General features: G+C 40.1%; 2 protein-coding genes across 3 annotated transcripts in view; both read left to right on the top strand.

Annotated features, from left to right (window-relative positions):
* The first annotated feature begins 16 nt into the window (after nt 1-16).
* The window catches only part of IPPK (inositol-pentakisphosphate 2-kinase), a 57,205-nt gene continuing 34,466 nt past the window's right edge, over nt 17-22,755 (top strand). The window contains exons 1-3 of one of the 2 annotated variants that reach the window (XM_005508882.3): nt 17-158; nt 2,024-2,073; nt 11,652-11,708. In XM_005508882.3, coding sequence (XP_005508939.2) covers nt 11,676-11,708 — 33 coding nt within the window. In that variant the 5' untranslated portion in view covers nt 17-158; nt 2,024-2,073; nt 11,652-11,675. Of the gene's footprint in view, nt 473-2,023; nt 2,074-11,651; nt 11,709-22,755 lie in introns of both variants that reach the window. The other variant, XM_021296463.2, reaches the window with a different exon arrangement.
* LOC135580408 (protein BTG1-like) lies at nt 5,371-6,727 on the top strand. Its single transcript, XM_065074516.1, has 2 exons — nt 5,371-5,624; nt 5,752-6,727. Exons 1-2 carry the CDS (start codon nt 5,507-5,509, stop codon nt 6,102-6,104), a joined length of 471 nt encoding a protein of 156 aa, XP_064930588.1. The 5' UTR covers nt 5,371-5,506; the 3' UTR covers nt 6,105-6,727.

Below are 22,755 nucleotides of genomic sequence, written 5' to 3'. Positions count from 1 at the left end.
AGCGTCCCCGCCATTGGCGCGGCGACAGGCCCTGCAAGCGCCTCGCTGATTGGCCGGGTGGCGCGAGGGCAGGCGTGAGTGGAACGGTTGGAAGCGGCGGGAAGGTCCGTCCTGTCAGCGGCGTGAGGGGAAGGCTGCTGACGTCAGAGCGTTGACAGGTGACGTCACACACACATCATGGTGTGGGACTGGGTCACCGCCGCAGGGCCCGGGCCAGGCTCCGGGCACATGGGGCCGCCTGCGGCCTCCGCTGCGGCCTGCACCGGGCTGGGAGACTCACAGACCGGGCTCTTACCTCTGTGACACGGCATCACGGAGAAGCCACACAGACACTGGGCAAACACGGGCCCTGGCTGCTGTCCCAGCAGGCCGCTTGTATTCCTGATTGCCGGCGAGGACAGCCTGTGGTACCTGCAGAAGAACATGAGGCTGCAAGTATGCAGTGGTGGCTTTGATTGTACCCCATGGCAATGTAAGACACAAGACTGTCAGGAAAGGAAATTACTTTCACTTAACCAGCTCACAATGCTTGTAAAGACCAGAAAGCACTTACTCAAATTTTCTGTTGCAGACTCAACTTCTTTATCGTTTTTTTTTTATAAATTGCAGTCCTAATCTAATACTTGGCTGTAGAACATCCCATTACAAAAGGGACAACTTGCCCTGTAATATTTACGCTTGTACAGAAGTTAGCTTTGCTAGAGGTGAATGTCCAGAAAAGGAGACAAAGAAAGGAGACAGAAACAACAACAAAAAAGCTTTATTTGAATAAAGGGGAGGAGCCCACCGGACATATCCCTGTGGTGTCTGTTCCAAAAGTCCTGGAAGGCACAGCTCCCTGTTTATCCTAATTCTCCAGCTGCAGGTGATCCCTCCTCCTTTCCCGTTTAACTGAGGTACTCCGGGGGGTACAAGCTTTCTGATCGCCCTTAAAAAAATAAATTATTTTATTGTTTTTTAATTTATTTTTTATTGATTTCTCCAGCAACATCCCCTGCATGTCTCCCCACCAACAGTCCGTGTTAGCTGTTTGGGTAAACCCAGCTTCTCTCCTTTGATTGTCAGTCTGTTGCTCTCCGTTTTGTAAAGACACAGGACAGCTGTTCCTCCCACCCTCATTAGCACTGCTGCAAGGGCAGTAATCAAAGTGATTTTTCACTTGCTCTGATAAATCACTGGCAACCATGTTGTTTACTGGTTAAATGTTTAGATGTTTTAGTAAACAAAATGGGATCTTAAATAGGTCATTTTCATGGGTTTTTTTCCAATGAAGTAGAACCAGTAAGAGATAATAGTGTCAGGCAAGTGCAATATTTGAAAAAAATCTGTACTAAACCCCTGCTATTAATTTACTGGCATTAATGTGCTTTTGTGATCATATCTTACTCAGTTTTTAAAAGCTGTACAAAGTGGATTGAAAAATACACTTTCCAGCTGATGTAAGCTCTGTATAACTTAGGTAGGCTTTAGGTCATAGCTATGTTGATAAACTTTTGAAGTGCAGACTAGATGATAGTCTTGCAGCACATTTTATAAACAAGGTTAGTAACAGTTTTCATTGTTAAAAATCAGTTTACAAATCCCTTAGTGGTCCTTAAGTGAAAAACACTGGTGTTAGTATGATATTTCCAATTCTGACGGAGAATTCTCTTGTTCATTTCTCTACTTCTGTTTCTGTAGTTCTAACTTCAGTTATCACTAGACTGTAGTTTATCTATGTGCTGCTCTGACATAAGCAGCAGTAGCCTGCTTAAATTAAATAATCTAAAGTAACTTTATTTAGACTTTACATGGTCTTAATGCTGTCCATTTTTTTAATAAACTAATAGGCTTGTGCTATCATCATTATTACTATTTTTATTATGACTACTTTTAAATAACAATATAAGTGATATAGTTTTAGTTCTGCCTTCTTCTTTTCCTTTGGCCGAAGTTGAGGAAAAATGAAGTTATAGTATATGTGCACACGCTTTCTTTTTAGCAAGATAAACCAAGACACTAACTCTTGTTTCCTCTACCCTAGGTGTTCCTGCTAAAGAGAAACAACTTGCAGATGAACAGAACAATAATGAAGTAAGTCTGAGTTAATGAGCTAAAAAAATCCTCTGTATAGATGGTTATGTGTATGGTGGTAGCTGCAGGAATTATGCAGCTGCTACCTAGTCCATGTTAGGAATTATGCAGATGCCACCTCAACAGGGCTTGGCCCTGGATTCCTGCTTGAAGAAGATGAGTTGCTAATCCACTCAATTAATAAGTAGTTCATTTGGTTGATGTGCAGAGCAATATTTTTAACTACCTTTCATTTGCTTGCTTAGAAAGCTTTTCTATTCTGATCTTAAGTTTCTCACAAGTGAGTTAAAACTAAATCCTTATCTATCTTTATATGACTGACTTATAGCAAAATCAGACTGTACGTAATTGGAAATTTGTATGTATATTAATATGGGCACATGCAGCTTGGAAGTGGGAAGATCTTTAGCACAATTAAGCATTAAGTTTAATAACTTATGTCTGGATTTGTACAGTTCTTAGTGCTGTTAACAGTATTGTGATGCTTATTCTGGATGCTAGTGAGAATGTAGTAACTTCAGTGCAAGCGTTGTTTCTTTGTCAATTATTTTAATGAATCTGGCAGTGAGTAGCTGTCTTTCTGCTTTTGTGATAGTGCTGTTGGGGTGTTAGAAGCTTTGAATGCTTGCAGTGTAGATATGGTAGAAGTCTGTATTTCACAAATGAAAGGGGATGAGTGTGAATAAGTGGGAAAGTGTTGGAGAGAAGCACTGGACAGAAGATGGAGAATAAACCCAGAGCTTGTGGTAAAATGTTGTTGAGTGAGAATAATGGTCTAGACCAAGTAACAAATAATGTCTGCTTGCTCTTTTTATTATTTTTTTCACATACCTTAACTAGCGAGTGATGGTTGTATCTGCTCAAAGGTAGGGTGATGTGCTCCATGTGTACCTGGGTAGCTTTACTAATGAAGTCTCTAAAGCTGGAGAGTTGTGTTTTGTGTTCTGATTCTCAAAACACCGAACGGAATAAGATGGAAGTGTTTGGATGACTGATATGTCCACATACCAGCAGAGATTATTTTTTTAGCTTGACTTCTGAAGTTTGAGGTGCTGAAGTGCAACTGGACTTATCTGTTAATCTCTAAATAAGCAGTAAAACTGGGTCTAATTTTTAAAGGTCTGCAGACAAGGCTTTTTTCTCCCCTTGACTCCTGGGTACGGCCTTTGCAGCTGGTGAAAGAGAGGTGGTGTCGGGTTCCTAGAGCGGAGAGGCAAGGAAGGTGAAAAGAATTAAGATGTTCAGAAACAAGGTATTATTTAGTTTCCTCAAGGGTGGGATCCCTCTGAAGAAGGGCTCCTCTGGCTCTCTGTGGCATGTCGCAGGTCTTGGAGAAGAATAAAGGAGCAGTTAGCTCTCTTTTAACGAAAGACAATATGAAGGCTTAGACCCGAGCCAACACTGTAAAGAATGCAATATACTTTTTTGTTTTGTTTTTCCTAAGGTAGGTTTAAGACACAAACCAGTGAAGGCAGAGGCTGTATTTAAATAAGGCTAGGAGGAAAAAAAAACAATGTTGGGGCATTGCATGAACTTTCAAAAAGAAGACTGCCAGTGCTGGTGATAAAGTCCTGACCTTAGTTACTGTTCTTGAAAAAAAAAAAAGCAATCAGAAGAATTGCTTGTGAACAGAACTTCAGGGATGACAAAAAAAAAAAAGTTTGTGTTTAGTCTTTGAACTAGAGAGAAAGGTTTTTGTAAACTCAGGGCAGCTTGACTATACCTAACACAAGACACCTTTAAAAAGCTTTAAAAATAGCTGAAGAGTATTGTCACAGCTGAGGCAGCATCCACATCGCCAAAACTGTTGTGATACTTGGCTGACACTTGGCAGTTGTGTGGAGGAAGGAAGTCTGTTGAGTTATGGGCAAAATTACCTGTTTGGAGCTCTTGGCCAAACTGACTTGCCAGGACAACTGTTGTCAGGAGAAAACTGTTATCGTAAAGAGATTAATTGTCATTATCCATCAGACTCAGAGGCTCAGCAATGATGATGATAATGAGTCATTAGCAAAGTTCCTTGTCTCAAACAAGCTGTGTACTTTATTCACCAGGATAATAGAAAGCTTGTGCCAACACAAACTGTTCAACCAAACATTTCCACAGCTCTCTCCTTTTTGCCCCACAAAAATGCTTCTCAGGGTCCAGCTGTTTGTGTTCCTGTTAGTGGCATCTGTGATGTGACCTGCAGGGCCAGCTGAGAAGCTTGATAATCGTGCAATGTACGCAGAGCTCTTTTTATGTTCAAATAAGTGTTAGGCTTGTATTTATTTCTATCTAAGCCTTTCCGGACTGGCAAGTATCACACTTAAATGATACAATACAGCGCTCTAAATACATGCCGAAGATGTACCTTCCCACTGTAACGCCTTTGACAGCAAATTTGTGTTGTTCACGGACTCAACAGTTTACTTAACTCTTTGATGTATTTTTCAAGTGTGCCAAATTCCCAACCATTTGCAGGCAGACAGGCTTTCTGAAGAAAACTTGATGCCTTCTGGACCGCCTGTTTTTCTGAAAATAACTGATAGGTTCTTGCATTGCTCTTAATGAAAACTGGTTTTGTGCTTAGCTAAATAAGGAGGAAGTATCTTCAAAACTGTGTTGTTGTTTTGCCATGTGAAAGCATCTTGGATTTGGAGTTGTATGTCAAAAAAGAGATGGCAAGGTATTTTTAGTTTTTGCTCATAGCGGGTTTTGAGAAACAGAGCGAAAAGCCCACAGTGCAAGAGAACAGGCACGTCTGCCCGGTCGTGATGGAGTGGGTGGCCCAGGGCGGTCGGGACGGTGACGGGAGGAGCGGTGGCAGGAGCCCTGTGTGCCCCTCAGGGGAGTGTAGTGCGCTCAGCACACGAATGCGAGTTTAACCTGCTCCTTCTGTTGGGCTGTGAGCAAGAGCTGGGGGAACCTGGAGAAGCGAGGAGAGCAAGCACAACTTCGGGGCGCGGGCGGTGTTCAGCGGCTGCACATCACGGGTGCGGCGGGACGTGGAGCAGGGCTGGCCGCCGGCCTGGTGGAGACTCGCGGCGTGGCTGTGAGAAGCCCACGCGTGGTTCTCTGATGCTGCACTGTGTCTGGCCGGTCAGAGCGGTTCTGGTGGTGGTTCCGCGGAACGGCGGAGGTGGCAGCTGGACCTCGGTCCCACGCCCCGCCCCTTCGCCAACAAAACAAACACGGCCCGGCCCCTGCGGCGGACCAATGACCACCCGCGGTCGCCGAGGTCGCTCCGCCCCGCGCCCGCCGCCGCCAATGGGGGCCTAGCCTGTCTGAGTACGCGAGGTCGGGGCGGGGCGCCGCCGTGTGATGCGGCCCCTGCGCGGCGCCGCCGTTGGCCGGAGGCGCGGAGGCCGGGCCGGGGCGGGCGCGGCGGCGCTGGCAGCGGGCCGGGGCGGCGGTGGCAGCGGCGGGGAGGTGCGCGCCGGCCGGGGCGGCCATGAGGACCGAGATCTCCACGGCGGCGGCGTTCGTCACCCGCCTCCTGCGGGCCGCCGGCGGTATCGGCGAGGAGCAGCTGCGGTGCTTCCGGGAGTGCCTGCAGGAGGCGCTGCGCGGTGAGCGGGGCGGGGGGGCCTCCCGGCTCGGCCGGTCGCCGCTGCCGCCGCCTCTGCCCCACGGGCGGTCCGGCGGGCGATGGGGCTCTTGGGCCGCGGTAAAGCTGCTCTTTGTTCCCTCCCGCAGAACACTACAAGCACCACTGGTTCCCCCTGGTGCCCTCCAAGGGTTCCGGGTACCGGTGCATTAGGATCAACCATAAGATGGACCCCTTGATAGGAAAGGCAGCGGGGATGATTGGACTGAGCCACGAGAGACTCTTCCAGCTCTTACCCAGCGAATTAACTCTCTGGGTCGACCCTTTCGAAGTGTCCTATCGCATAGGTGAAGATGGGTCTATCTGTGTCCTGTACGAAAGTCCACAGCCCGGTGGGAAGACGAGCAAACCGCTGGAGAGCAGAAGCAGCTGTAAGGAGGAGTGGGGAATTGGGAGATCCAGCCCTTCCAAGAACTACAGCATGATGACGGTTTCTAGCTAAAAATTGGCATTCCTTGTACAGTGATGTGTGTATCTCAGTCTCATGGTAAACTTAGATGTACCTGAGACTTTGCTTTTAATTATTTTTTTCACTGTATAGTCATTGAAGTTGTAGTGCTGCCATGTTCTTTGTGACCAAGGGCTAATGTATAAAGGAGTTCTTTACACTGCACGTTACTCTCTGGATTGTGTACTGTAAATGCACTGTACAGTCAGATGATTGTTATACACATATATATTTTCAAAGAAGTTTTGGCGATTTGTAATAAAAAGCAATATTGTAGCACTCTTTATGATGGGTTTTAGTCAAGATTAACACTTGCGAAAACATTCCTCAATTTGCACAGCAATAACACAAAGGGGGGTGGGAACCAGATCTAACAGGCTGCACATAAATCTTGTCAGTGATTTGTCTGCACAGACTTCTCTCAGGGTCATTAAAGTTTGGCTGCGAGGCACAAATCACAAAAATAACTCTTATTTTTTCTTTTTCAAAGCATGCATTTACTTGAGGGCTGGATTCCATCATGCCCCAACACCATAACATTTTAACAAAAAGAATTGGAGAATTAGTTTGTCTTATTTCTAGTTAGAACAATAAAGACTTGCTCAAACTGCTTTGGACTTGTTGGTGTGTTTGTGGTGTTTGTTTTGTTCCGTGGGCTCTTTACATTGCTCTCAAAGTTTACTCTAGCCATTTCTAATAATCAGAGGTAGCTTCACAGTTAGAAAGGTGAAGCTCTGAACATTAATCTTTATTTCAGATCTCCACAAAACGCTCAGTTTCAGTAAATCTTGCTGACTGTGTCCGAGTAGGGCTGAACAGTCTGTACAGAGCTGTGAGTGGCTTCAGTGTGCACTCTGTCAAACTGAGTGCAAGAAAAAGTACTTGTAACATTTGATCTATTGCAAGAAATGTTTGAGTTTATTGGGAAATGGAGTTTGCATTGAAAACTTCAGCTTAAAACCATCTAGGAAACTAGACTAAACCACTGATCAGTAATAGCATGTAACCAATTGACTTTTCTGGAAGGTAAGAGCCTGCCATTTCTGGTGTTGAGTTCCTTCTTGTTTTGTCAGTGTCTCTAGTACCAGTTGGGTATAAGTTTAGTAGAAGTATCACAGTGGGTTTGATGTGATAACAAAACTTTGTGGTACTGGTTTACATGAAGACTCTTAGTATTGATATTCCAGTGAAGGATCCAATTTAGAGATACTGTGATTCCTATTCTAAGAAGCAGCAGTTTGTAGTCTGGCTTTAGAAGACTGCGTAGTGTCTGGCATTGCTGGTTTTTTGTAGCCTGGTGTTTGAGCACAGTTGAATACTTTATGAAAGGGAGCTTTGTCTACTGTTAGCATGTCAGCAAAAAAAAAAACTTGTGCTATGTCAATAACATGGTAAAACATACAGTGAAGGAAGGGGCAAGTCTGGGCAAACTAGAAGGGGTAAAGCTCCAACTTGCATAAAGAGGCTTTTTTATTTGGATGCATTAGAAAAAGCTGTGGCTTACTTCTTGCTTTTGCCTAATGATCTTGGAGGCAGGCTTGGCTAGTAGTAATTGTATAATCTGAATAAAATGTGTAGTGCAATTTTCTTAGTAATTAAAACTTTGTAAAAATTTGTGTTTCTAGACTATCACTAAGTTTCTGAGTTGCTTAAATGGATGCTAAAGGTCTTGTGGTAAATTGCAGTTTTATTACACAAGATTGAAAATTGGTTCTTGTGATGTTGTTTTATTCTCTTGGGGAGACAGCAGCACGTTTTTTCTCTGATAGAATTACCTGCACTGAATATTTCTTTCCTGAAGACCTCTAAGAGACATACTCAACACATTTGTCAGTAACTGACAGAATAAATCTACTGAGGGTGAGATGCTCTTTTTGATTAAATTTCTTTTGAAAGATAATTAGCCTTGCTGCACGCTATATTAACAGCTTGCCTGAAAAGACGTAGAATGAAGTTTTTAGCTTTACTGCTATGTAAAAATCCACTGGTAACACTTAAAGTGGAATTAAAGATGACTTGGGACATGGGGAATGCTTTCCAGCTCCTGGGTGTGGTTTGATATGAACTAAGGGTACAGCAGGTTTTTCAGATGTTCTTTTCTTGCCTGGTGTCTCTCAGTGGAAGAGAAGAGCCTGGATTAATTCCAGCTATGGTGAATTCTGTTGCTGCTTATTTATTAATCTCACCATATTCAATGGGCTGTTTCATATGTTACGTATTCTATTCTCTCCACAAGTTTGATATTTATCATTGAATGGGACACATTAGTTTAATTCAAGTTCAATTTCATACACTTATGCCACAGGCATAGAGTTGAAGTTACTCTGCAGACAAGCAGGGGAGCTTGAAGAAAACCCACTGCAGCAAATAAAATACTTGAGCTGCAAGTAAATATACTGTAATATCTGTGACATCTAGAACTGCATTCCACTGCTTTAAAAAAATGTCAGACTTACAGCACAAAAGCTGTTCTGAGGTAATAGAGCTCTTGGGAGTAAGCCAAGGAGGCTGGTGTTTGGAGGAGGTAAATAAAATTAACTTGGAGTTTACCCTACAAGATGACAAGTTTTGTATTCTGCCATTGCAACAAACAAGCCAAAATTTTAACATCACACGAGGCTAACTGCATCTGATCAGTCATGACTTAGTGCTTTGGATCCTATAGGAAGAATTATTGCATGTCAGCCTCCTGAAAGCAGTAACAATATATGGAGGAAGGGTGTATTTGTTTGTTCTCATGCCTGTGTGAGGATGGGTTAACTGTTGGATAAGTAAAGCTGAAGGAACAAACATTTATAGTGGGGAAAAACCATGTATTTGCCTGTTTCTCCAAAACGTTGCCTTGCTGTGAAGACAGTTAACATTTGCCTTTTTGAGTTGTAAAATCCAAATGAGACAAAGGTCCTGTTTGTATAGCCTGACTACTTATGCACTGCAATTCCTATATATCACACCCTGACTCGTTATTTGAACCTAAGAATACACAGATGGATAGTTTTGATCTGAAAGCTTCTGGAAATAAGGGTATTGTCTGCGTTTCAGATACTATTACCTTGAGTGTTAGGTAAGTTCAAATAGGAAATCTGGTATATTTTTCAAGTTCTGGTGTCCTTGTTTCTTTATCCTCAAGATGAAAGGCCTTTCAGTATGGCCTCTTTTGTATACTTTACACTGCAATCAAATTAAGTCTGTTTTTTATTTAAAGGATTAAAAAGATTAGGCTCTTTAATTTTAAGCATAAATAATTTTCTTTTGACTGGGATTTACATTTACGCTTTCTGCAAACACTCATTCAATTTTTTTAATATGTGCATGAGAATGTGTTCTCAAGAAATGAGTGCAGTGAACCAACTGATCCAGATCACCCTGTTCCCACCATTATTTGCCATTCCAGCAGCACTGACAGAACTGTGATTTTCACTTCACTGAGAACAATGTAAAGTTAGTTCACATCCAGTACTGACATAATTGCTAAATATGAGGTCTTTCAGTTAAGCTGGTTTTAATTCAAGTAATGCATTCTTCACTGTGCTATTTTTATTTTGTTTAGAATGTCACATTTTAGGTGAAGTGCCTTATACAAGCCTAAATAGTGTTACTACAATTATTCACACAAAGGACAAGCCCCAGGTTTGTTTAACAGGATAGCTTTTCTACGAAACCATGTTGACTGGTATTACTGGTATTGTTCTCCTTTTAATTATGCTTCTTATGATGAAGTGAATTAACACTACATTCATTAACCTCTTTTATATGTTTAATCCATGATTAGAAGTGTTCTAACTCTCCTGCAGCTATTAGTTGTTACTTTTTTTTTTTAATCTTGGGACACTCTGGAGAAATTTTCTAGTTATTCCCACATGCATGGGGCTGCCACTGATATCTTAAGGCAGTTCTCTTTGGCTTTTTTCTAGACCTTGTGGTTATGATTTTTCCATACGAAATCCTGAAAATTATTACCTTGGTATATTGGAATTATTTAATTATCCAAATACAGTACAAAATTACCCACATTATCAATACAGGTAGGCAATATTTATTGAACACTTGCAGCTTTTTGCCTCACTTTAGCAATTTTACAGTCTTCATCTTTTCAGTACTAGAATACATTTATGTGCTGATGTATCTTAAAAGGCCATTGCCTTTACATAGCTCTTAGCTAGTTTAACCATACATTTTTCCTTTCACATTTTTAGCTTCCTTCAGATCTTTTTTACTTCACAATAATCCATGTATGTTAGCACTTCCCCCCACCCCACTGGCATGGTAAGGGGTGTGACTCAGAACTTTGATCTCATCTTAATTTCTGCCGTAGGTTGTATCAGTGTAACATCACAACAGTTATCAGTTTGGCCTGGTGTGATTCCTCCAGGCTGATGCAGATTGCCATGGCAGGGCAGGAAGACTTGTGTTGTTGGGTTAATAGATGTGTTCTGGTTCTTGAGTTGTAAGCTTGGTACTTTTTACTGTCACCACACTTTTATAAATTACTTTTTCTTGTTGTGCCAGAATCACTCTTGGTAATTTTTATGCTCTAAGAGTAATAAGCCCATCTGTTTTCATTGTCTTCTTGCTGGGGACTGAATTTATTCCAGTAATAACAAGCGATATTTTGCTTTCCATTATAAGGCTATGTAAAATTTTCACTGAGAAGTAAACTGCTGATGTTAGCTTGTAATTTGAGTAACTTTTTGGGGTGGCAATATATTTTAATTGAAATGGAATTGCATGAAAGAATCTGTCATCTGCTTGGGAGAGTCATTCTGAGATTTGTCTGCCCCTTGTTTGCAATCAGTATGGCTAATACATCTCTAGTAAGTGTCAGGAAGCAATGAGAATGCAAAGTAAATTGTGATTTACCAGCAAACTTAGTTTTATTGTTATTTTGAATTATTTGCTCCAGGTTATTGATGGTAATATTTGGATAGCCTCATTAGCAGAAGCAGCTTATACAGTATCAATTATTCTCCCCATTGGTTCTTAAAAATCTAAAGACACAAACTGTAAATGAAGATCAGAGCCTGTTCAGTTAAACTAAACAGTAAATCAGTCTTGAGTCACTGAAAGAGTTGCAAATATCTCTCCTGATAAAATGATCCTATTGCGCTTTAGTGGGAAGAATGAAAATGAGATCACAAATTTTTTCTATAGTATTTCAAGGAAAACCTCTTGTGTTAAATACATACTTAACTTAGAAAAATAAGGTTGTAATCCTGGAGATATGCCAAGTGTGAAAATTTATCTTTGAAATGGAACACATTTTTAAAATAAAAGTATGGTCTTTGTAGATGCTGTGATGCAGCAACTTTGAATATGATCTTTCTAGAGCATAAACTCTTAAACTTTATTTCAGTAGTAGCAAGTACAATCAATTTCATCACGTAATTTTTACTACAGAGTTCTTGTGACTGTAGTCTGGTGTTTGGGACAATGTGGTGTAGAGCCCAGTCCTGCAAACTGTTGTTAAATCGATCGTCTTACACAGCTGACATTTGACTTTGGCCTCAGATAACTGAGATTACGTCTTTGTACCCTTCCCAGGATTGTCTGCTACCTGAAGGAAGAATGAATGAACACACAGGAAAACTGAGGACAAAGGTAGGTTGTACTAGAAAATACTTCTTAAACTATGTGAACACTGAGCCCTGGTTTTTCCAGTAGTTCTGGGTAGTCAGAAGGGGATGCTGCACAGAAGCAAAGTCATTGTATCATCAAACTACTAAACTTGCACTGAGTGCCAACATGAAACTTGCTTTCTTCCACTGGGGCTCCGTGGAGGAAAGGAACTTGCCTGTTATTTATAAATACGTATGAATATTCATAAATGCTTAAAGTACATTATTTGTAAGCCCTCAGCTTTATTTCGCTTGCTGCATATTGGTGAGTAAAATACTAATGAGTATTCCCAGTGTATGTCGTCTTTATATGCAATTCTGTTTTAATATCTCTACATATGTATGATCTGAATATGCAGTTGACACTTTGCACTATTCCCTACGTACTATTTAGACAGCATCACTAGCATTAAAATGGTGTTACATGAATGTTTCTGTTGCAAATGTGCAACCTGAGGGTTAGATTTGCATAAAGGCACATGTAGGAGTGATGGAAAAGGACATAAATTATAGTGGTTTATGCTTTTGTGTATTCTTGGAATGGATTACAACAAAAGCTGACCCCTTAGACTTGGCTGCTTTTCCTCTGAATTTGCGTTGCCACGTGTTAGGAAGACTGCATTCCTGAGGTTGCAGAAGTATAAATGAAAACAGAATTTGTCTACAAAGTATGATGAGAGAACATTTTATTTACTGTTCAAAATAATGTGTTATTCATACAAATCCTTTTTTTCTGGGAAGTATGCTGTTTTTTTTGTTTTTTTTTTTTGTTTTTTCCTGGCTATACCAGAGGACATAAAATGCACCTCTCACTTGACTGCATGTTGATAGAATGGTTTTGTCAAAGGGTTTTTCCTCTGGGGAAGGCAAAAGATGTACAAATGAGTTGGGAGAGGGTCAGCTTGTTCTTTTCCCCCCCACAGTGCAGTGGGCTGATACTGAAACTGAGAGTGTTGAATATTTTTATGTCAATTGGGAGCTATTCTTTTCAAGTGGTTGAAGTATGCATTAGTCAAGTAATTAAATATGTACTTGAATTGAGCAGTAGTGCTGAACATGTAATGTGCAATTCGGTATTCTGGTGGATGGAGGCTTTCTGAAAAAAAATTCAGAATCATGAAGTGCAGTGTTTATGGAACACTTCATTTTATCATTAGTCTTTTCTCTAAATGATGATTAGCTAATATCTCTACCAGTCTTTAGATTTTTTTTCAATGACCCAATGCTACACATTTTATGTGTTGCTTCTATGGAAATCTGTAGATTTACTCCCATGTTTAACATGAAAAGCCTTTTGGCTCAGGCCTAGATGAACATTTCAAGCACTCGCACCGTTTAAGAGTCCTGTGTATTAGTTTCATGGAGCTCCTTTTAGTTCCCTAAGTATCAAATTAAGATAATCAAATTAATTGTAGCTGAAACCTTAGCTATTCTAGCTGAGAGTCACTTCACCAGAAAAGAAGATAATTTGTTTGTGTGTCACAACTCTATGTATGTGCCATAAGTCTTGATGATATATTCAGGGAAAGCTGCGTGTATTTTCTGAAATAAACAGATACCTGGCTTTTATTTTCCACAAGCCTTTAATATTGATTCTTTCTCTAACTCTGTTCCAAAACACTGAACGTTGGAGCTGCATGGAATGGAAACTGAAATAAGTCTGGGAGCCAAAGTTTGCTGAAATAAAAGGGTTTCTTTTTTAGCTGTGATCCGGAGTAGGCCGTGTATCTCTCTCTGTTTATGACACTAGAAATCAGAAGGAAAGCACATACAAGACAAATTCTTGTTGCCCTCTCCTCCTCCCTTCTTACCTTTCAGTGGTTTCTCTATCCTTCAAATAATCTTCTCTTATTAAATTTGCTAAACTTTTGCATTGACATGAAATGAAGAGAGATTAATGCTTGTTTATTGGCAGACATTATGTCTTGACAACGAACATAAGAATTGGAATTGTAACCAGCACTGGATTAAAAAGGGAAGATTAATCCAGAGCTTTTATAAGGCTTTTTTTTCCAGCCTTATTACAGCTCCTTTGTTTTTGTACCCCATTGGTGTGTGTAATACTGTACTGCAATATACCCTTTGTATTATGTTCTTAGTGGCAATAGCATTTTAAATGACCTGGATTTTACTTCTGTAAAGAGATCACTTTGCAAGGATCCATAGTTGAGAATACTGAGATCTGGTATCAGCTTTGCTAACTAAGTGTGGGGGGACAAACAATTATGCTGTTGAGAAAAGTTACCTGTAACATATTCAGCATATCAGACAGGGTCCTGAAGCCATATGATTTTTTTCTGTACCTTCTGCTAATATGTTTTAGAACACTTGCATTTTTAACAGCAGTTGTTTCCTTTGGTGACTAATATTTCTGAAGACTGGATTTTTTGATATAGCAGTGCTGGTTTATTGTTCTTCTAGTAACACATCTCCTAGTGTGCTTCATTACCTATAAACTAATTATTTAACATGTTACTGTGATGAACTGCATATTATTTCCACTGCTTCAGACACCTAAGTAAACAAATTAAAGCTGGAGCTCCATTTTCAGCAACCGCATTATAGTTTTATGCCTGTATCTGCAGCTGGTTTTATTCATACTTAAAACTGCCTGTGAATTAGTAGCCCTAAAGTACATCCTTTGGTCTTTCTCCCAGTAAGTCTTTTTCATTTGTAATACAGTTGTCTCCTGTTTCACCCTTAGTTGCCGATTTTTAACCTTTTTTTACCGCATGTATATGCTGGTCTTAAACTGGCATTTTGTTATCTTTGTTGGAAATTCATTGAGTTTCTTTCATCTTTCTCTCTATCCCCCCAATACTTCCCAGTATTCTTTTTTCCCCGTGTGTGTCACATCAGTGATGGCTCTCACCTTGTCCCACCAAGGTTTATCAGTAATTGCTGGATGTTTTCCCTGTTTCAGTGGAATGGGAGACCCATCACTTAAAGAGTGTTCATTATATAGAACATGTAAAGGGTTACCATTTATAGGGCATAATCCTGTGTTCTGACAAACATTTCACTGCGCTGCAGAAAAATGGAGGAACTGAAAAACTTACATGCAAAATCTGAAGGCAGTTGCCGCTTTTGTAAGATGACAAAGCTGAGCTTACTTTTTAATGATTAACAGTCTTGGGGGGAACATTTTTTCTACCTTCATGCTTTATTTATGGAGCTGCGGTTTGCATCTTCCTTTATGCTTTTTGGAAGAGGGACTATTTTTAATATTTTTATGTAATCCACTTAGTGCCTTTGTGGATATCTCCCTATAAAAACAAAGCAGTAGGTCAATGTTTTTTTTCTCATGTATTATACATATTTGGAATGATTGCTTTAGGAAACTTGTGGCAGAAGAACAGTTACTTTTGGTAAAGGTAAATGTTTGTTAGAACCAAAGATTCTGGTTCTTCATTTCTGCTAGAGTTAAAATGTCTGGGAAATTAAATGTGTGCTTTAAGTTGGTACTAATACAAAGGAGTGGGCCTGAAAATTTGACAGCAAGAAAGGACAATTGATTTTATATTATGCATCATGGCCTAAAATAACAGTGTGATGCTTGTGAAAGCTGACTGTTACTTTCATATTACTCCTAGTATGTACACAGACATGCTTATCTATTGAAGATCTTGTACCTTCAACATCTTGTAAGGCTTATCTTATGTACACAAATAACAAAAAATAATAAAGCCATACTATGCTGTCCTTCCAGAATACTATATATTAATAGCAAGAATACTCCAGCAGAAAGGGAAATATATTTCATTAAGTACAGCATCTTTGGTTATAAAATAAAGCAAGACTTCTAAAATCTACTGTTAGTAAGAGAAAATTCTTAATAAATCAATCTGTACATGTGTGGGGTTTTTTTAGTTTGCTCTGTCATTGTGTTCCAATGATCTCTTGTTTCTGTAAAGTGATAAATGCATAAGCAGAATTACTTGATGTTCAACTGAAACATGGTGGTGTCGATCTTGCAAAGTATCCCATGCAGAAAAAGCCCCATGGGGCAAAATGATGCTTGTAGGCAGATGGGGGGTGGGAAGCAGAGGTGATGGGGAATAAAAAGGAGCAGGAAATTCGGACTCTTCTCAAAACTCAAAAGGGCCCTGGGGAAATGTTCACACACTGGACAGAATGCATTTGGGGAAGGCTAAAAGGTTAGAGGGTAAGATCCGTATGTTTGTCCTTTTATTTTTGAATTATCATAGAATGATCCTTACACAAGGATCTTCTAATAAATCATTTTTACACCTTTTTGGGACTGAGTTTTTCAGAAAGGTTAATGTATGTATAACTTGTGTAGCTATACAGAGCACAGATAAGTACTGATGAGGCTGTTCCTTTTTTGAATAGTTGCTGTGAGCAACTTCTGGTGAGTCAGATTTTGGCAGGTAATAAAGGTTATTTCTGAAATGGCATTTTTCCTTTTGAATCAATGTGGATCTAGTCTCCTGAAGAGTCTTCTGGAAAGCCTCTTAACACAATTGTGTTTAATAGTGTCGTGCCCTTGCTAAAGAATTAGTCACAATTTTCACAGCATAATAAATTACATTCTAGGACTAATCTCTGAAATACAATTTGCATGCAAAAATGACAGTTCAGGCTTATGGCCTTTGATATTCCGCACATCTCATTTTATTTGCCTCTGTCCTCCTTTCTTCCACTTGTTAAGTTCATCTTTTTAACTGCCATCTGTGTGCTCATTTCTATTTTAAGTTTTTCCATTTGTTTGTTTCTATTGACTTTTAACCTCTTCCCATGCCTCTAAGGCCTCCCATCTGAGCACAGAGATGGCAGCAAAGCAGCCTGACTTTGAGCAGTGTTAAGTGGATGCAGAACCTGCTGACTGGAATGGGACCTGGAACCCATCTGCCCTTTGAAAAACAAATGAGATCGGTCCTGTCTAAAGGAAGTGTGGAATTGTGAAGCCAAGGTAATTTAAGTAACCTGAGTGCCCCATGTTCTTTAAAATACTTTCTGCAAGCAAGATAATGGAATAATGACAGAGTCATTATAGCTTTAATTTTGGCAAAACCAAATTATATGAACTTTAGAGCAGTATTCTGAGGGAACATGAGGCTAACACACCACACAGGGACATGGAACACATAGGATTCACTGGCCTTGGCAAGTGAGGAAGCCTGTGTAAGACATACAAGAGCAATAGAGGCAGTGGCCAGGTGTTTGGAAAGGTATAAGAGGGAAGTGACAGCATGGATTTGGCTGCAGGGACGCTTGTGTCTGGCCTCGGACCTTGCACTGGTGACTTGATTTCCTGGCTTGGACTTGCCTCATTGCTACAGATGGCCTGGGGCCATCCCTGGTCTCTGTCACCACCAGACTCGCTCTGCTCTCCTTCCTCAGGTGCTGTAGGACTGCACTGGATGCTGTGCCTCGCTGTCACCCCGGCTCCTGGTGGCCTCCCCTTGCAGAGCAGCCACTCTCACTTGCTCCCTGACTGCTCCAGCACAGCTGGGGCAGGGGTGAGGACCTGAGCAGCAGGGTGAAGGTCCTAATGTGGCTTCTCACAGCTGTACCCCATCAGGATTACCCATCAGATCCATGGTCATGCAGCTGGGCTGGATCAGAGCTGCACTGACCTTCTAGGGGGGCTGGGGACCGCTCACAGAGGAGGATTATAGGGCAAGATGGATGGAGGCTGCTCAGAGCATTATAGCCTGTCAGTGCAGTTTATCTGTAAGAGCACATAAAGAGGAGGGAACACTTTAAAAACATATGTAACTATTTGGTGGGGTGGTTTGTGTTTTGGTGGTTTTGGTGGTGGTGTGTTTTTTTGTTTTTCTCTTTTTTGTCTTTTTCTTTTTTTAAACGAATGTTGTAGGAATACTGAGACTACAAAGTCAGTCACTCAGAAGTTAGCTCATGTCAACATTAATGTTACATGTGTACATTAGCTGAAGTTTAGATTTTAATCTCATTGAGACTAAAAAGACAGCAAAAGATACATCCTTAAGTTTAGGGTGACCTGTTATTCCATACTGTTTCCCACTAAATTCTCCATGATCGTTTCACTGCTAATACTTCCTAATAACAAGTTTAAACTTTAATGGGATAAACCAGAATATTTTAAAATAACTTTTCAGAAGTTTTTAAAATAAATGTTTTAAGCAAACAAAAGGAACAGCAGAAATCTCCATCAAACACTTCTGTTTGAAAGTAATAGTCCCATGATCAGGAACACTATGAAGTTTCAGTAAAATTACAAGAAACTTCAAACCAAGTAATGGGAAGTCTTTGAGCAATCTCTTTAGATGTGTCTGTGTATATTAATGAACAGGAGCTAGAAAGTACATTCAGAGCTTCTCCTTTTAATGAGTTAGCTAGGATCTAAAATAATCTGAGGAGTGTGTGCAAATGTTTTCACTGCTACTATACTTCATAGAGCAACAGGAAAAAACCCAAACCCAAATCCTGTAGACTTTTACTGTAATGAGGTATGGGATATGTAAGGAGGAAGGAAGGTAAGTATTAAACTGTGCATAGACACCTGATAGTATCTCCTCAAACCGTCAGATTGAGGGTGTTTGGCATTAGATCTAGTTTGCAGCACTTTAAACACCTGGAAACCTGTAACTGTGTGACAAAGTATTAATATTGATCAATTGGGTTCTTAGAGAAGAGCAATTGTGGGTTTTTATTTCATGATCAGTGCTGCTTTTCAGGCTCATCCAGAAGCAAAGCACATCAACAATTATGTGAATGGCATTTAACTTCCTTTTTGCAGTGCTAAGTGAGACAATGGAAAATCAGCCCATTTTGTTTATACAAAAATATACATATCTTGTAATCAGTAGTTTTGAGATTTACCAATCTGTCTCTCTTGTTCTCTGACTGGTACAGATAGATTTGCTTTGTAAAACAAACTACTCCCAGAGCCTGGTGAACCCAATCATACAAAACAAACAAAACCAACGAACGTTTGTATTCATTACTTTTCCTGCTTTTGTCAGATTATCTCCTCTTTCCACATATTTCTAGCTGGGGGACAAATATTATAAATTAAATTATTGTTTGGTTTGTCTGCTGTCTTTGAGTAGCAGCATTGCTCTAACAGATTGTACAATTATGCTTTTAGTAGCTACAAGTATATCTTTTGTCACCGATCTTAAATTGTAATTAAGTGTCTATCTCCAGCTATGATTTTGCAAATGGCTTTTTTTTTTTTTTTGGCACTCTAACTTAGTATCAGATTCATAAGTAGGTTCAAAACCAGCCATCAAGTAGATCAGCAAAGTCTTGGTTTTTTGAATCTATACATAGATCTGTACCTTCCAAGGTGCCAAGCCTTGTGTGGGAAGGGGCTTTGCTGCTCTTTGGGCTTGATTCTGTTCTAAGTGTACAATTTGATGGATAATTTATGCTTGCTCAGTCATTGGAATCTCTTAAAAAAGTTGACCTGAGAGATCTAGAACATCTCTAATATATTTAGGTATATTTATTTTTCTGTCGCTGTTAGGAGTGGCTCTTCTTTTCCAAACAACTTGGGTTTTCTTCCCTTTAGAAATCTATTGGAAAGGTGTGAGATGCATACTTGTTACTCATATTTATGTTTTTGTTCACAGTGAGATACTTTCATAAAGACTTTTATTGCAATGGATATTGTTTTACACTTGGTTTTGGCAAACCTTCAATCAGGAATGACTCATATCACTTGTTAAATAGCCACTTCACTCCACCTTAAGAGAACTGTAGATTGTCACCTTTGAAATAGCTGTTTTAAAGCAATGAAGCGTAGTTTAGTGGCATGCTTTATCACTGATACTCTGATAACCCAGATCACTTCAACTGTCTTTTAACATGGGTAGATGTAGCAGTAAAGGGATGGCAGAAATCTAATACGTATTTTTTCTGGGGGAGGAAAAAAATCCAACAAAATCAACCAACTGACAAAAATCCTGTAAGTGACAGCTCTTGGACTGCTTGATGAGTGATGCGGTTCTCTTGCCCAGAACCTGCTAGGAGGTTCTGCAGTGCTGCTAAAAGTAACTTGCATAATGCGCTTCATCTGGTCTGAGAATGAGCTAGAAACTGCTCACCCTGCGCTCCCCAGCACCTTTGGTTGTGTTCCTGTTCCTCCTTTGATGACGGCTGGAGGACTTGTGTGGTGATGCAATGTGTTGTATTGGTTTGCTGAGTCAGCTAAAGAATAATAATACTAAAAAAATACCACTCGAGAAAACCTGACCATTCATTTGATGAATAATTTGTGTTGTGCCACATGGCTGTAAATGCGCTAAGGACAATGCAAAGGGGAGGGCGCAGGAATATATGGACAGATTGAAAACGGAGAACAAGATCACCCTTTTGAGAAGAAAGCATTGAGCTTATATTAGCTTCTCTGCTTGCGAAACTGCATTATAGTTGTGTTTTTGTATTGGAGATGACAGATAATCTGAGGCTTAACATTTAAGAAAATGTGTCTTGAAAATATACGTTCTCTTGATTGATTTCAGTCATGATGACTCCAGTAAACGGGGTTCTTCAAGGGAGTTGGTTGGGGGAAGCGTTAGTTTTTTTATGCTGCCATTTTGAATACAGGGATCAGTGCAAAATTATTAGCAACACAGTCAATAAGATAAGGTGTGTATTTATTTAATGAATTAGGTCTTTTTTCTTTTATAGATGTATCAGGGAACATAAATCTGAATTTACCAGTAAGTGTAGAGAAGAAACGACTGCTCAGTCCTTCTGTACCATCCCCAGATATTGTTATGCCGTTTGGTGCTTCTGGGTATAAACTGAAACGTATTGTGTGATCAGTTTACGTCAATTTGTGATTTATCTTCTGGAGACCTTGTACTCAGTGAACTAAAGTTTTAACAGGGAAGGTTTCAAGGTTTTTCCAAAGAACTGTATTGCCAAATGATGTCTGTTTAGCTGAAAACCGGATTAATATACCTATTCTCTTCACTATTTAAAGATGGTCACAAAGGGCATCTGTCAAAAATAAGTTTAAGAAGTGCTCTCCTTTAACCATTAACAGGTCCAAGGACTAAACACAACGTTAGGGTATATTTGTGATATGAGACAATAAAGTGTTTTTCCAGGGGCAGTTATATGTTGCAAGAGAGTGTTTGATCATGAGCGAATAGTATAACATTAACAGCAAAGTATCTGCAATAAGAAGTGTCAGCCTGTCCTGAAAGCAGCAAAAATACTGCTTGTACGTGACTGCTGGCCAGGCCACTGCGTCTGCTCTGGTAGTTTGCCTTCCCCCTTATGCAAAGAGTGTTTTGTTTTCCACTTGCTGGTATGTCACTTAATACAAGGCAAGCTTTTTATCCCTTCATCTTTTCTTCCTTGCCCACAGGATTAAAGGCTGTAAGAACAGACTTCAAGGAGGTGCTTAGATGGGGTTGGTCTTGTTCCGTTCTGCTTTAATACCTTGTCAAAGCTACTGGGTTTTCACCATAGTATTCTGCTTCAAAGACCTCCTCTAGATCCTAATAGATCTTCTTGTCCGTATTTTTCTCTTACCAGTCCCCAAAATTCACCACAACACTGTTGTTAATTTGTTTTTTGGGTTCCCCCTCCTCCAATAATTAGTTGTAGGTTGTTGTTGTTTTCCCAATAAACGCTGCATGGAAAACAGTATTTAATTATCTTTTCTATGTGTAAAAAATATTGTCTGTCTTGGCAATTCTTTGGGGTTATACCTGCTGTACGGACAAGTTACTTATGCTGTGTCTGTAAGTTCATTTCCTCCCTCATCAGACTTTATGTAGCAATTAAACCTCTCAGTAGTTATAATGTCTGTTTATTCACATCTGTGGTTATTGACGGCTGGGTAAGTTTGTGCAAGCTCATGTATGTCGCTTCATCTGCACTGACCTTAACTCACCTTTCTTCCTATTTTGAGTCCTGTTCCTGAAGCCATTGATTTGCTTAGTTTCTAAAATACTTCATTGTGGTTTGGAGTACCACAGCAAAGGCTGAGAGCTGGAGGTGGGAGGGGAATCCTGTGGTGGGCTTTGGTAGGGGAAAGGTCTGCACAGCAGGCATGACCCGGGGCGCTGCGGTGGATAAACTGAAGACATGAGCTCTGTGCCACTGCCTAAATGCAGTTTAAAAACAAAACTGCGGACATGGGGTGATAGAAGACAAGGTGGGAAGAAATTTTATACTAGTTAATGTGGTGTTGTTTGGCTTCTTCATGTAAACAGACAGGATGGCTATTTTATCATTTTTAGTTGCAAATCTGTTTGATAGCCTTATGTGTCAGTATTTTGATAATATTTGCATAGTTGAGTACCCATCTACCTTTTTTTGGTATTCTACATACTGGAAGAGTCCTGAGAAACACGAATTGTGTCATAAATTGTAGCTAACTCATGCAATTGTGGGACTCGAAAAATATATGTATCTGAGGCCTGTGGTGCTCTCCTGACTCCTTCATGTGACATCAAAAAGAAATGGTGAGGGGATTAAGTGGGAGCTTTAGAACTGAAGGTATGATTACCTGACGCATTCCTTGTGCGGTTTTAAACTTGTTTACATACTGAAATACCACTGAACACCTGGTCATCTCCTGAGATCCTCAGCTGCATTTTGAAAGCTGCTGAGCTGCGTGCTCGCTAATTAAAATAAATCCAAGTATGTCTACATAAGGCTTAGTTACCCCACAAGACGTAGCCATGTGCCATTAATGGCACAAATGCTTAAGATTTTTTTCAGCTCAAGCACATTACAGATAATACCTGAAATTAGTAATATTTAAAAAACGGCAATGGAGAGAAAAGTATGTTAATAGGCTTTTGTCCCTCCAGTTTCCAGGTTTTACCAATGTGTTTTAACACCCCTGTGATGTGCCCACCATGGAATGCCAGGGGAAAAGGTGAAGTGACCAGTGAGAGAGACTCTGTTAGAACCCACGTGTTTCCTGTGTGTTTGCCCTCAAACTTCTATTTTATATATATTTTTTTCCTCTGGAGACGTACATTCTTCAGAAGTGTGAAAGAACAGAAAAAACAATTAGTTCTGCCATTACAAGACAATGCATTGATGATATT

The sequence above is a fragment of the Columba livia genome, chromosome 10 (assembly GCF_036013475.1).
Source record: "Columba livia isolate bColLiv1 breed racing homer chromosome 10, bColLiv1.pat.W.v2, whole genome shotgun sequence".
NCBI classification, from domain to species: domain Eukaryota; kingdom Metazoa; phylum Chordata; class Aves; order Columbiformes; family Columbidae; genus Columba; species Columba livia.
Note: the sequence above shows the minus strand (reverse complement) of the source record. Positions and strands in the feature narration are given on the sequence as shown.